At 47.5% G+C, this 15,634-nt stretch overlaps 1 protein-coding gene across 1 annotated transcript in view; it reads left to right on the top strand.

Annotated features, from left to right (window-relative positions):
• The window catches only part of STARD9 (StAR related lipid transfer domain containing 9), a 115,071-nt gene that overhangs the window by 90,735 nt on the left and 8,702 nt on the right, over nt 1–15,634 (top strand). Inside the window, exons 24-27 of the mRNA XM_069484410.1 lie at nt 37–6,913; nt 7,101–7,298; nt 7,746–7,929; nt 8,345–8,482. Coding sequence (XP_069340511.1) covers nt 37–6,913; nt 7,101–7,298; nt 7,746–7,929; nt 8,345–8,482 — 7,397 coding nt within the window. The remainder of the gene's footprint in view (nt 1–36; nt 6,914–7,100; nt 7,299–7,745; nt 7,930–8,344; nt 8,483–15,634) is intronic.

Raw genomic sequence — 15,634 nt, 5'->3', positions numbered from 1 at the left:
AGTTCCTTTCTGGGGCCAGGTCTGATTTCATCTGTAAAACCATCAGTTTAGGCCTTCAGAAGGATGTGCCAGGGGAAACTGCTGTTTCTTTGGAGTCTAGATCAGTACGTCACAGAGTAAGCAGCCCAGTGATAGTGGCTGAGGATGAGAGTCCAATGTGGGAAGGGAAGAATGAAACTCGGCTGCTTGGAGAAGCTCCTCATCCCCAGGATAGCTCAGAAGAGTTTAAGCTTCCAGGGACAGAGTCTACATATGAAACATTCCAGTTAGTTACATGCTCTCAGGAAAGAAATCCCAATGAATGCAAGGGCCCTGGAAAGTCACAAGAAATGTTTAACCCCAAGGAAGAACCTTCTGGAAAGAAACAGAATAAAAGGGTTAATGGTACTGATGAAATGGCTAGGTTAATTAGGAGTGTCATGCAGCTGGAAAATGGCATCTTAGAAATTGAATCCAAGCAGGATAAACAGCTTCAGGCTTCCCATACACCAGGAATCGATGGGGAGTTTATGTTCCAGGACCAGAAGGATCAGGAGAAGGCTGACCATGTCCTTAGGCCAGCCAGCTCTGGAGACTGTTTGTCTTTCAAGGATCAGCCATCTTCTCCAAAACAGACAGATGATGTCGTCTTTAGGGGTGGTGAAGCCAGAGAAATGGAGGTTAACATTAGCACTGGGAATGATCCCCAGGTCCAGAAAATCCCCCCAAGCCCCTTCATGTCAAGGGAATGTGTACAAGAGAGTAGATCTGTGAGAGAGCACACCCATTCAGCAGAGTTAGACAGATCTGCCAGGGACACGTGTGATTCTTTAGGGACATGCACAACTCACACAGAGTCCATCAACACTTCTCTTCACCCAAGGAGAATGAAATCATTGGCTAGAGCGCTGCCATTGCAGCCCAGGCCAGAGAGGTCTTCTGAGAATGATAGCGAGTGGATAAAGGCGTCAGCAAGCCTCAAAGGGCAGCCTTGGGGCTTAGGAAGTCTTGAGGAATTGGAGACTGTGAAAGGTTTTCAGGAAAGCCAAACTGCTGAACACATCAGTAGTTCCATGAGAGAGGAGGCAAAAGCTCAAGGCAGAGTTGAAGTGGCTGTGCAAGGGGGAGGGAGCCTACAGGAGGAGGAAAATAAGACAGTTTCGTTGACTCAGAAACTTCCTAGTCCAAATCAGCTTTATATGGACACATTTTTTAGCCAGGAGACTGTCTGCCCATTATTGAGCCAGACATACCCCTCTACAGCTCCTCCCCAAGACCTGGGTAATACCTTGCCCTTGAATTCTCCAAGCCTGCCAAGAAGCTGTCTTCACGAGTCTGATGCTATAGACATCTCTTCAGTTGACCTTGTGCTGGATCCCACATTGTTGAAAATTCATCATAGCCCGTTGGTAACTGGAGTTGAACTTCAGGACCAGAGTGGAGAGACCAGAAGCCACAGCCCTCTGGGAAGCATTGGAGGAGGTTCTTTTGTGGCACATGCTGCTCACTGTGAGTCTCTGATATCCACGTCCCTGGGATCTCATCATCAGTCTGGTGCACCAGAGAGCACTGAGGCCAGGATGGCAGCAAGAACCATCCCCCAAGACCAAGGAGGGGACCTCAGAATCGCCTCTATGGGCTTGAGTACCAGGGAAGGTTTTGCTTCTGAAGCTGAGGTAGCTGTACAAAAAAAAATAAGAGCCAGTTCCCTGAGCAGGGTCTCTAGCCAGCTTGAAAAGAGGGTCAGCTTCTCCTTAGAAGATGATGACCAGGGTACGGGGGCAAGGCAGAAGGCAGAGGAGGAGGCCGAGGCCCTCAGACTTAGCAGCAATACTTTCTTAGCACCTGTTTCCCTGCCGAGGGTACCTACTCCAGAGCCCAGGCTGTTGGAGCCCTCTGTGTATACATCCATGTGCCTGGCTATCTTGGAGGAGATCAGACAGGCAAAGGCCCAGGGAAAGCAGCTTAATGACCTTGTGGCTGGGGGGACAGTCTTTCCTTACTATGAAACTTTACTAGAACTTGAATGTTCTTCAAGGGCTGCTGGTAGGCCTCAGCGTACACAAATGGACCAGTCAGTGTCAGACGGGACCAGGAATGAGGGTGAAGCACAGGGGTCTCGCGGGGCTTCTCTATCTGCTGAACCAGCACATCTGTCAGTTGATAAGAGGAAAGTCCAGGCCACACCCCTCTCTGCAGACAGCTTTCACCCTCCACCTAATGCTGAAATTGACAGAGGGCCACGGCATCCCATGCAAGCTCCCTCCCATGCTGCCTCTGCTTTGGGCAAAAGACATTGTACTGGAGAACTGAGACATTTCCTGGGAGCTTGTGAACAGGTCACATGTCACTCTAGTTCTTTTGAAATCATAGAGAAAGAGGAAGAAGCAACCAGAACATCTTCCTCTGCTGATCCTTTGGCCTCAGACAGTCTTCCTTCTTCAGCAGCTGTGGAGGGGGACAGGAAGGCAATATCAGAGGAAGTAGTGGCTGCCTTATCTCCTCAGGCCCCTTGTGATGATCCTGGAGTGATTCTGCCTGGGCGAAGTCAGCCAGCTCCATGGGAGACTGCAGAGGACATGCCTCCTGGCAGTAGGGACAGCAGCCCAGAGCACGGGGAACCTAGAACTCTAGACACCACATACGGGGGAGGTTCAGGTAACTTCTTAGAGACTGCACAGGGAGAAGAAACAGCTCAACTTAAAAGTCAGTCTGTGATCTGTGATGCTCAGAATTCTGCAAGACTCTCTGCTAAGCAAGACCACGTCCAAAGCCTTGAGGCTTCCATTGGCTTAGAAGAAGGGAGGGCAAGTGCCAAACAAGGGCCTATTCTGCCTGTAACCATGAGGAGGGTTGAACTGGGAGCTCCCACACAGCAGCATGTGAAGTGGAAGAGAGGTATCGTGTCTGGGCTGACAGAAGCCTGCGGGGCTGGCAGCAAACATCCGGGGCCAACTTCATTTCCAGATCAAAGACCTAGCCCAGATCCTGGGGGAGTTAGGGAGGAAGCTCCGAGCAGATGCCGAAGGGAAACTTTAGATTGCCTTGTCTTCTCAGGGAGCACTGAAGGCAGCCGGACTCTCAGCCCATCTCGAGGGGAAGAGGAGAGCGGAATTCCTTGCTGCCAGTCGTGCAGTCCTCAACATGCTGCTACTTATGCTCGTTGCTCCCATTCCTCCACTTTACTATGTTGTGGAGACGGTGACCTGGGGAAGGAGACTTTCAAGACCGCCCCACATACTGTCCACCCAGCTTTCAGGGCCTGTGAAATGGATGAGAGAAGAGAGAGCTCTTCCAGGGAACCTGACATGCTCTTGGCACATGGTCTTGAGCCCCAAGACATGAATACGGAATTTAGGCCAACCGAGAGCAGCACTCTTGATCCCTCCTCTGTGGCTGCTGTCCTATTTCCAGCTCAAGGCTGCAACTCCCATTCTGCCCCTGACGTGAAGACAGGTTTTCTCAGCCACTCAGCTGCTGAAAGAAGCTCGAGGTCAGTAGGGGTTCCTGAAAAAGAGGTTATTGAGAAGAAAGCCAGCACAGAACTTGAGGTTGCCCGTTTCCCTGCAGGCATGTACTCGGAGCCACTGAGGAAGTGTCAGGACAGCTCTGTAGGTTGCCAGAATGCACACGTGTCTCAAACAAAGGCAGTACCACCTGCAACAACGCGAGGACCACACACCCTGAATTTAAGTGAAAGGTCTGCTGAGAGTGGGTCAGTGGTAGAGTCACAGCATGGATGTTTTGAAAATACCATCACATGCCTTTCAGAAAACCCACAACTTGCCACAGAGTCCAGTGATCACAATTGCTTGGATCCCCAAGCCAAATTTGTAGCAAGGTTAAAACATACTTGCAGTCCCCAGGGTGACAATCCTTGGGAGGAGGAAGAGCAGCAGAGAGACCAGGATTCAGGTGATGGTGAAGAGCCTGCCCAGTGCAGGAATACCCCACCTTTCAAGGAAGGTGGCTTGGATGGCTGTCAGATTATAAATGCTGGGAACAAGGAAGTGGCTGTGGCCAAGCCTTTCTCATTGGGCTTTGAAGACCCAGCTGCTGTGCCCTTGGGGCCAAGTGAAGCACCACAGCCTGTTGCCCAGAGGCCTGGCCAGCCCAACCACTGGGGCTCACGTCCTGTGATCGCAATCTGCTCTGGCCCTGAACACTCCAAGTCCTCCCCTAGACCACAGTTCTCTGTGGTCAGCTCTTCTCGATCTCTTCAAGAGCTGAACTTGAGTGCGATGCCTACTTCCCCTGCAGACAAGGATATGCAGAGGCCTAACAGATTGTGGAACCCACACCTCAGGGGCTTTTCCTCAGGAAAGTCAGGGCTAAGAACATCTCTGAAGGCTGAGGACTGCCATGAGAAAGCCTCATCTAACTTGGATGATGGCACTGCAGATCGCAAGCCCCTAAAACCTGCCACCCCTCCTTACCCGATGTCTTCTACTCGCTCATGCATGCCAGCCCCTGCTCTCGTGACCAGCTGGGTGGCTGGTGCTTTGGATCAGGCGCAGCAGGGAAAGCCAGAGCAACTGGGTGTCCAGGTCAGGCCAAAGAATTGGTTCTCTCAGGTGGACAAAAGAATGTTGCACTTTGACTCCAGGGATATCAATCCCTGCATCCCGCCCTGGCGTCCAGAGGGGCCTGCATGTGTCGGCTGGAAGCAATATGTGTTTGGCAATGCAGTCGATGTCTCCTGTAGCCAGGAACCCCAGGGGCTGATACCGTCAAATGTGGCCCTGTGCTCCAACATGCGCAATGGCCTAGAAGACCAGAAATCCCCCCTCCACTCCCACCACGGCACCTGTGCCGGTGCTTGGGACCTGACAGGCACCTGCAGCAGCATGGAGAATGCCCAAGCTTCAAACGTATGGAGTTCCTCATTTGTCTTAGGGGGCCCCCACGTCCTGACCGGCTCTGAAGGAGCAGCCCCCACTTTGGGTCCTGAGAAGAGACCCCGCCCCCCTGGGGGAGCAGGCTGTCTGAGGGGCGAGTCCCGCTTGGCTGAAGGAAGTGCTGTAGGTCTGGTGGATGAGGTTATGCCACCGTACCTGTCAGAGACAGACTGCCTTGCCGGACAGGTGAGGACGAACACATCTGAGCAGGGCACACAGACCCTGGGTTGCAGGCTCCATTGGAGCTGCACTGACATCTCTGCTCAGCTTCAAGCCAGTGCAACATCAGCCCCTGATCTGGCCTCGTGGGCCAGCATGCACAGCCTCTCTCTCCACCTCTCACAGCTCCTGCACAGTACCTCGGAGCTGCTTGGGAGTCTCTCCCAGCCCGGTGTGGCCAAAAAGGAGCAGGACACCAAAAGGGACACCCTTCATGAGGCCCCACAGGCCCTTACGATGGACGGCTATACTCAAACCACTGTGGATGAGGGCAGCCAGACCGACCTGGCCTCACCTCCGTGCCACCAGGCCTCAGAGGCCAAACCTCAGGAAGACAATGTGATCCTTAAAGTGCTGAGCTCAGATGTCTCAACCATGTCTCAAGAAAAGGGAGATGTCCCAGGCGCATCTCTGAAGAGAGAGGCAGAGGAAACAGCATGGAAAATGGCACAGCCCCCAGATCTTCAGGAAGGAAGCACTCACTGCAGGTCCCAGAGCCCTCCGACACTCTCAGCCCACTTAAGGTTTCAAAAAGGCCCCCTTGGGCAGGATCTTCCTTCTGTGATTCCACCAGTTCCTGACTCTTTCCTGCCCCCCATTTCCCAGCCAGAGGAATCCTGTTGCACGGCTGTCAGCAGCTCCAGCCTCGCCACCTCTCGCTCCCCAGGGCTCTTCCCCCATGCTTCACAGTCCATCGGGGAGCCTGGGGTGCAGAAGAAGCTGGGCCCCACAAGTGCCTTGCTGGTGGACAGGGCCTCCTCCCCAATCCTCACTCTTAGTGCCAGCACCCCGGAGTTGGGTCTCCCCCCAGGCTCTTTGACTCCCTCAGCCCCCTCAGCTCACCTTCTTGACCATCACCAGCAGTTCAACTCCAGCCAGGATCCTCCTCCTGGCACCCTAGAGCCTCTAATGGACAATTATTCCCAAACCATTGACAAGTCAGATGGTTCCCAGAGAGCTAAGACTCTGGGTGGAGAAGGTCCCTCAGAAAGAAGTGATGGGAGGCCCTTCGTTGAGTTCTGCTCCCCACGCAGCCCACAAGAGAGCTCACAACTCCAGGTTGGTTTTGTAGGGCAGCCGCCTCAGCAGCTTCAGCCCAGCACCGCCATCGCGGTACCAAGCAGACTGCTACCCCCACCGCCGCCGCGCAGGAGCCAGAGGCTTGCTGACAGCTCGGTGCCTGAGGAGGTCGTTTCCCCAGAGCATGGCCCACTGAGCAGTAGGGGGCCAAGTCGATGGCAGAGCAGGACAGAAAATGGGGGTGAGAGTTCCGTGTCTCCAGTGGAGCCACAACCTACTCCGGACGTTTCCTCTTCGTGGGGAGGCCTCCGACACCTCAGCCTCTGCCCTGTCTCTGAGCTGACTGACACTGCACGGCTCCGGGGTTCTGCCTTGAGCCCACCTCAGGCCTGCCAACCCGAGGGGCTGCTGTGCCCCAGTTCCCAGATGTGCGTGGCCCCCGAGCCCCAGCATCACAGTCTGAGGGACCTCCCTGTGCATAATAAATTTAGTAACTGGTGTGGGGTTCAAGGTGGCTCTCCTGGGGGTGTGGGTGTGACTGAAGAGCTGGGGGCCAGCTGTGATGTCAGCTCTGGAGAGCAGGGACAGAGCCAGAATCCTGAGTGGTCCCAGAGGGAGCAGATCCCCCTGCAAGTTGGGGCCCAGAACCTCTCATTGAGCATGGAGCTCACGGAAGCAAAACTGCACCATGGCTTCGGGGAGGCAGATGCGCTGCTGCAGGTGCTACAGAGTGGGACAGGGGAGGCGCTTGCTCCCGTTGAACCTGTGCTGTCCACCTGGGAGGAGGTCTGTGCTCGGTAAGGGCTGCCAGCCTGGAGTTGGGAGGGCGAGGGGTGGGCTGAGAGGAAAGAACCTGAGCGGACTAACAGCTTGTTCTTCCCTCTGCCCTTGTTCATCTCTGGGGTCTTCCAGGGGTCAGAGGTAGAACTTGAGGTGAAGGGCTTTCGGGGCCAACTTCAATGAGTCAATCGCATTTTGTCTCAGGCAAAAAACAACCATTGAGACCCTCAGGAGAGAGCGGGCTGAGCGACTTCAGAACTTCCGCCGGACACGAAGCCTGAGCCCCGAGAAACAACTCAGCCTCCTGCCCAGCAGAGAGCTCCCCAGCCGGGACCTTGACTTGCCCAGCAGGCGCCGAGAATACCTGCAGCAACTGAGGAAGGATGTTGTGGAGACCACCAGGTAAGGGTGGACTCAGAACCCTACAGGGAGCAGGCTCTGTGGCGGGCAGGGGATTGTGGGGAGCAGGGACTGGAGTTTGAGCACCCTGGGGAGTCCTCCATGCCTGTGGACCAGTGGAGGTGGGTGTGGGAGACTGGGGCAAGTAGACACAAGGATGCAGGCGGGAGTAGGGTGAGGGAGGGCCGGGTAGGGAGGAGTCCTGGGAAAGGAGGGGCAGAGGGGCTCTGACATGCTGTGCGAGTCTGCAGGCCTGGGTCTCAAAACTGCCTGTTCCTCTCTGTCCAGCAACATCTCCCGAGGACGTAAAATCAGACTTTAAGACCCTGTGGGCAAAGGGAGGGGGAATCCTTCAAGGAGGTGGTGTTGAGCTAGCCTGGGTGGGCCAGCCGGGGCTGTCACACACCCGTCATGTTAGAAGGTATCTTTCCATCCCGTGATCTTCCCCAGGAGCCCAGAGTCGGCGTCGAGGTCTGCTCACCCCCCTTCTGACATAGAGCTGATGCTGCGAGACTACCAGCGGGCCCGCGAGGCGGCCAAGGTGGAGATTGCGCGCGCCCGGGACCGACTGCGGGAGCGCACCGAACAAGAGAAGCTGCGAATCCGCCAGCAGATCATTTCCCAGCTGTTCAGGGTGGGCAGTGGGGCGAGCCTCTCCTTGTAGGGTAGGCCTGGAGCCCGGGGCAGACCTCAGACTGGATCAGCCTTCACGATGGTTGCCTCTGGGTCTTGGGACGTGACATTTAGGGTAGAGAGTGGGCCCCCTGCTATCAGCCCAAAGCTGAGCTCAATCCCTCTCTACAACCTCTTCAGACCAGCTGCTGTCTCCAGGCCATGGTCTGGGAGGAAGAGGCTTTGGAGTGTGGTGGGGCTGTGGGGCAGTGTGAGGAGCAATAGCTTTGGGAAAGCGTAGGGGGTGAGGCAGAGTCGGGAGGCACTGGGGGGTGGGTGGTAGGAGCTGTGGAGGTGAGAAGGGCTGCTTTGGGGTGGGAGGATGCAGGTGATGGGTGGGCATCAGAAGCTGGTTGATGGTGATCTGGCCTTCTCAGGAAGAAGAAAAACTACATACGCTGGCCAGCTCCAGCTCCCTGTGCACCAGCTCCAACGGAAGCCTCTCGTCTGCCATGACCTCCGGCTACAACAGCAGCCCAGCCTTGCCCGGCCAGCTCCAGTCTCCGGAGAACGTGGTAAGCAGGTGATGTTGGGAACGAGCCAGGACCGCTGAGGTGAGAATCGAGGCAGGACGCTGTGCCTTCCGGAGGCCGCTGCCGACATGAGCCTTTGTCATGTGCAGGCCTTTGTGCTCCCCTTTAGTTCTGCCTCCCTCTGTTCATTCATTCATTCAACAAGTGTTTGTTATGTACGCATTATTTTAGGATACAGAGGTGAGCAAAACTGTTCTTGTTCTTAAACAGACTGTTAGAGGGATACATGTTAAACAGCTTATTTTATGATCATTTAATTATTGTTGCAATAAATTATTTGAAGAAGGGGTGCTGAGCCAGCATAAAACAGGAGGTCTGAGATGGTCTGGAAGGTGAGTGGAGGTCCTCTGGGGAGAGCACACTGAAACTGAGACCAGGAGATGAGAGGTAGTTAACACGTATAGTGGTGCTGTTTTGGCAGAGATGTGGGCCCAGCACATCAGGCCTTGAGGAAAGGAGAGCTGGAACCAAATGAAAGCTAGTGTGGATGAAACGTAAAGAGCGAGACGGGAGAATGGCATGAGAAAGGACTGGAAAAGGCCAAATCATGTAGACTGTATTGAGAATTCTGACCCTTTTTAATCTATCTGATCGTGTTACTTCCCTAAAAGTGAGGAAGCTGCTGAAAGTGACAGAAAACTTGTAAGTAGAGGAGTAGAATGATCAGATTGTAAGAGAAGGATGCAAAAGTGGTTGTGGGGAGATGACCATGGCAAAGTCGAGCCACAGATGATGGCTTGGTTAATGGCGACGTGAGCAGATGTGGATGTCATGAAGAAAGCATCCACAGGGCTTGGTGACTCGCTGGGTGTGAGAGGAACGGACAGAGGGGATCTAGAACACACCTTTCTAACTTGAACACTGAAGGGGTGGCGATGCCAACAATGACAAGGAACACTGGAGGGAGGACCAGGTTTTGTGGGGAAGGATCAAAAATTTAGATTTGTATTGACTGGGTTGAAGGTGCCTGTGAGAAATCCAGGTGGAGCGGTTGAATCAGGCAGTTGAAAATACAGATCTAGAGCTCAGAGGTAAGATCTGGCTGGGGATGAACATTTGAAATTCATTTTATAAACAAAACTTCATATAGTAAAGAAAATAATATTTAAACAGTAGCAAAGGGCCGGGCGAGGTGGCTCACGCCTGTAATCCTAGCACTCTGGGGGGCTGAGGCACTCTAGCCCGGGCAACAGAGTGAGACTCTGTCTCAAAAAAAAAAAATAAAATAAAAACTGTACTAAAGGACCTACAATGTCAGGTGCATCTTTGAGTCTTCTGTTTGCCTTCCTCAGAAGCAGTCATCTGTCCCAGTTTGGTGTATATTTCCAGAGATGCATCTATTAAGAATGTATCTTTTCGTAAAGCACATGAATGGAAGTATACTGTACTCACTTGGTCACTTTGCTTCTTTCCCTTAAAAATACCTTTTGGATATCATTGCATATCAATAAGTCTAACTGATTTTAATTCTTTTAAATAACTGAAGTGTTTCTTTTTTCTCTTATTGCATGTTTTTAAGTGTAATGTTTTATATAGGTAATATAGTCATATAGTAGAAAAGACAAAAAGTATACATATATAGGTTGAGCATCCCCAATCTGAAAATTTGAAATCCAAAATGCTCCAAAATCTGAAAGTTTTGAGCACCACTGTGATACAATTGGAAAATTCTACACCTGACCTCATATGATAAGTCACAGACAAAATACGGTCAAAACTTTGTTTTATGTACAAAATTATTAAAACTATTGCATAGAATTACTTCAGGTTGTGTGTAGAAGGTGTGTATGAAATAGAAATGAATTTCGTGTTTAGGGTTGGGTCCTATCCCCAAGATCTCATTATGTGTATGCAGATATTCCCAAATCAAAAAAATTTTCAAAATCTTAAAACATTTTTGATTTCAAGCATTTCAGATAAGAGATGCTCAACCTGTATAAAAGTGTATAGGAAAATACCCATCCCTGCCCCCAATCTACCTAGTCCTTTGTCCCACCCAAGGAAAGCAGTGTTGTTTGGGGAGGGCATCCTCCTAGAGGTATTTATGCATACAAAATAAAGCATATTATGCCATTGTACCCTATATTTTTTTCTGCTCAGTATATTTTGTTTTGGACTTCTTTCTTTTTCTTCTTCTTGGTTTTTTTGTTTTTGTGTGTGGTGTTTTGTTTTTGTTTTTTTTGTGTTTTTTTTGAGACAGTATTTTGCTCTGCCTCTCAGGCTAGAGAGCACAGTGGCCTCATCATAGTTACAGTTCACTGCAACCTTAAACTCCTGGGCTCAAGCGATCCTCCTTCCTCAGCGTTCCAAGTAGATGGGACTACAGGTGCACACCACCACACTCAGCTCATTTTTCTATTTTTAATAGAGATAGGGTCTTGGTCTTGCTCTTGCTCAGGCTGGTCTCGAACTCCTGACCTCAAGCAATCCTTCAGATTGCTTGAGGTACTTGAGGAACCTCAGCCTCCTGGAGTGCTAGGATTACAGGTGTGAGCCACCATGCCCAGCCTGGAGCTCTTTCTATTTGAGTACATGCAGAACATTCTCTTTTTTTGCATTGCTACATAGCATTCCATTGTAGAGATGCACTGTAATTTATTTAATCAGTCCTCAAACTTGGATTTTTTTGCTGTTAGCAACAGTGCTGCAGTGCATGGACCATTTTATACATGTGCAAATATATCTGTGGGGTAAATTCCTGGAAGTAGACTTGTACAGAGGGTAAATGCATGGGAAATTTTTGGTTGATACTGACAAATTTTTTTTCTCACGGATGTACTAATTTATAATCCCACCAGCAGTAGGTGAGAGTCTGCCTTTCCCCACATTTTCACCAACATGTTACCAAATTTTGGATTTTCCTGGAAATTAGTATCTCATTTTTCTTATGTGCTTAAATATGTTTATTTCCTTTTTCATGAGCTATCTGTCCATGTACTTTGCTCATTTCTATTTTTCTCATAACAATTTTTGAGAGTTTTTTATATATTGGCAATAATAGCCCTTTGATATCAATTACAGATATTTTTTCCAAGTGCTTCATTCTCTTTTGACTTTACTTACTGTGTTTGGAGCTATTCAGAGAGATGTATTTATCAGTTTTCCTTTTATAGTGTCTTCGTTCTGAACAACAATTAGAAATATTCTCCAATCTGAGTTATAAAGAATTTCTCGGGCCGGGCGCGGTGGCTCACGCCTGTAATCCTAGCACTCTGGGAGGCCGAGGTGGGCGGATCGTTTGAGCTCAGGAGTTCGAGACCAGCCTGAGCAAGAGCGAGACCCCATCTCTACTAAAAATAGAAAGAAATTATATGGACAGCTAAAAATATATATAGAAAAAATTAGCCGGGCATGGTGGCGCATGCCTGTAGTCCCAGCTACTCAGGAGGCTAAGACAGGAGGATCGCTCGAGCTCAGGAGTTTGAGGTTGCTGTGAGCTAGGCTGACGCCACGGCACTCACTCTAGCCTGGGCAACAGAGTGAGACTCTGTCTCAAAAAAAAAAAAAAAAAGAATTTCTCCCATGGTTTCTTCTAGAACTTCTTTGGTTTTATTTTTCCTATTTAAATCTTTGTTCCATTTAGAATTATTTTCATATATACAGTATGAGGTGTGGTTCCGACTTCATTCTTCCCAGATGACTGTCCAGTTGTCCCCGTGATGCTTGCCAGGCAGTTCTTCTCTGCCTCACCAGTGTAAGGTGTCCCCTTTCTTGTACCAAAGCTTAGAATAGGTTTTATTCTCTGGTAGCACCAGTCCCCCACCACCACATTGCTCTCCTCTTTCTGAGCTTTTCCAGGGTATTCTTTCCTGTTTATTTAAAACAATTTTAAAAGTCTTATTTATAATTGGCATAATCATTATTGATATAAATATTTGTGGGGACAGTGTGATGTTTTAATGCATGTGTACATGGCATAATGATCAAATGAGGGTAGTTAGCACATCTATCACTTTAAACATTTCTCATTTCTTTGGGGTGACAATGTTCACAATCCTATCTTCTAGCTGTCTTGAAATATACAATACATTTTGTTAGTTATAGTCACTCTGCTGCTTAATGGAACACCAGAACTTAGTCTTCCTTTCTAGCTATAACTTTGTACTGGTTGACTAACCTCTTCCCATTCCCACCTCATGCATCCCCTTCCCAGCCTCTGGTAACCAGTATTCTACTCTCTACTTATATGAGATCAACTTTTTTAGATTGTACATATGAGTGAGATCCTGTGGTATTTGTCTTTCTATGCCTGGATTATTTCACTTAACATAATTTCCCCTGGATTCAATCATGTTGCTGCAAATGACAAGATTTTGTTCTGTTTCGTTGGCCAAATAGTATTCCCTTGCATATATATACCACATTTTCTTCATCTGTTTATCTGTAGATGGATACTTAAGTTGATCCATCCCTTGCCTATTGTGAATAGTGCTGCAATCAATATGGGAGTGCAGATCTCTCTTTGACATACTAATTTCTTTTCCTTTGGCTATAATACCCCGTGGCAGGGTTGCTGGATCATATGACAGTTCTGTTTTTAATTTTTTGAGGAACTTCCATACTGTTTTCCATGTTGGCTATACTAATTTACGTTCCTACCAACAGTGTGTAAGAGTTCCCTTTCTTCACATGCTTGCCAGCATTTGTTATTTTTTGTCTTTTTGATGTTAGCCATTGTAACTGGGGTGAGGTGATACTTCATTTTAGTTTTGATTTACATTTCCCTAATTATTAGTGATGTTGAGCAGTTTTTCATGTACTTATTGGCCATTTGTACGTACGTCTGCTTTTAAGAAATGTCTATTCAAATCTTTTACCCATTTTTAGATTGGATTATTTGATTTTCTTTTTTTCTTTTTTTTTTTCTATTGAGTTGAGAGGCTTATATATTCTATATATTAACTTCCTGTCAGATGCATAGTTTGCAGATACTTTCTCCTATTTTGTAGGTTGTCTCTTCACTTTGTCAATTGTTTCCTTAGCTGTGCAAAAGCTTTTTAGTTTGATGTTGTCTCATTTGTCTATTTTTTTTTTTTTTTGCTGCCTATGCTTTTGAAGTCTTATCCAAAAAATTCTTGCATGATCCAATGTCATAAAGCATTCCCCCTGTGTTTTCTTCTTGTAGTTTCATAGTTTCAGGTCTTAGATTCAAGTCTTTAATCCATTTTGAGTTGATTTTTGTGTATCATGAGAGCTAGAGTTTCATTCTTCTGCATGTGGATATCCAGTTTTCCCAGCACCATTTATTGAACAGACTGTCTTTTCTCCATTATATGTTCTTGGCACCTTTATCAAAAATTAGTTGGCTGTAAATGTGTGGATTTATTTCTGGGTTCTGTTCTCTGTTCTGTTCCCTTGGTCTATGTGTCTTTTTTCATGCCAGTACCATGCTGTTTTGGTTACTATAGCTTGGTAGTCTATTTTGAAGTCAGGCAGTGTGATGCCTTGCTTTGGCTCTTTGGGGTCTTTTGTGGTTCCCTATAAATTTTAGGGTTTTGTTTTTTTTCTATTTCTATTAAAAATGTCATTGGTATTTTGACAGGGATTGCACTGACTATAGATCACTTTGGGTGATCTGGACATTTTAACAGTATTAATTCTTCCCATCCATGAACACAGGATATCTCTCCATTTATTTCTGTCTTTTTTAATTTCTTTCATCAGTGTTTTATAGTTTTCACTGTAGAAATCTTTGCCTCCTTGGTTAAATTTATTCCTAGGTCATTCATTCATTTATTTATTGCTATTGTAAGTGGGATTTCTTTCTTGATTTCTTTTTCAGATAGTTTGCTATTGGTGTATATAAAAGCTACTGGGTTTTGTATGTTTATTTTGTATCCTGCAACTTTACTAAATTCATTTATTCTAACAGTTTTTTAGTGGAATCTTTAGGGTTTTCTGTATATATGATCATGTCATCTTTGAACAGGGACAGTTTGACTTCCTCCCTTCCAGTTTGGATAACCCTTATTTCTTTCTCTTGCCTACTTACTCTGGCTGGAATGTGCACCATTATGTTGAATAAAAGTGGTGAGAGTGGACTTCCTTGTTTTGTTCCAGATCTTGGAGTAAAAGCTTTTAACTTTTCCGCATTCAGTATGATGCTACCTGTGAGTTTATCATACATGGCCTTTATTGTTTTGAGGTATATTTCTTCTGTACCCAGTTTGTTGAGAATTTTTATCATGAAGGGATGTTGAATTTTGTTGAATGCTTTTTCAGTATCTTCAGCTTGAGTCCTATGTCCTTTTGACATGCCCCATCCTTTTTTGAGTGTAGCCAGTCCCTGGCTTATGGACAACCTGACTTACAGCGTTCCGTACTTACAAAGGGGCTCCCAAGGCTCCCTGTAAGAGAGTTTATAATTAAATTAATAATTCAGGAAAGAGTTTCTTCCGCACATGTAAACCCGCATGGTGTAAGTGGTTGGTTGGCACAGCATCTTTACGCTAGTGGCCAGTCCCATTGTTTATACTTCCGCCTACACACAGTGTCACTTCCATCTTAACTTTTTTATTTGATGTTGTGAGTCTGTTTACCCCTGTGACCATGCCTCCAAAGTGAAAGTGCACTGCAAGTCCAGGTGAACCTGCAGTGAAGAGAAAGGTGATCATAATGGAAACGCAAGTAGAAATAATTAAGCGTTTGGGGAAAGACCGACGCCGTCATTCATTGGGAAACCATAGGCTTCGGTCTCTCAACTGTCAAAACAATTATAAAGTGAGAAGAATGGAACATGTGAACGGCAGTGCTCCATGAAAACATCAATTATTACTAAGCAGCACAGTGGATTAATTATTGAAATGGAAATGTTATTATTGATTTTATTAGAGAATCAAAATATGTGTAACATTTTTATTAGCCTAGTGTTGATGCTACTTTAGGTGTTAACCTTTAATATTCTTTTCTGAAATTTCTCCTATATCTCCTGTCTAAACTTTTTGTGTGAGTTTGTTTTTATGTTCTGTTTGTTTGAATTAAAAGAGAGCACAGTAGTTTGTGTAATTTATTACAGTACAGGGGTATTATTATTACAGTTTACACTGTATTATTACCACATATGAGCCATTATAGTATTGTTATTATTACCACGTATGTGCTGTTCATCAGGGAGCTGAGTTACAAATCTGACGT

This window comes from Eulemur rufifrons, chromosome 2 (genome assembly GCF_041146395.1).
Source record: "Eulemur rufifrons isolate Redbay chromosome 2, OSU_ERuf_1, whole genome shotgun sequence".
Lineage (NCBI taxonomy): Eukaryota > Metazoa > Chordata > Mammalia > Primates > Lemuridae > Eulemur > Eulemur rufifrons.
This window is presented reverse-complemented; position numbering and strand designations above follow the sequence as displayed.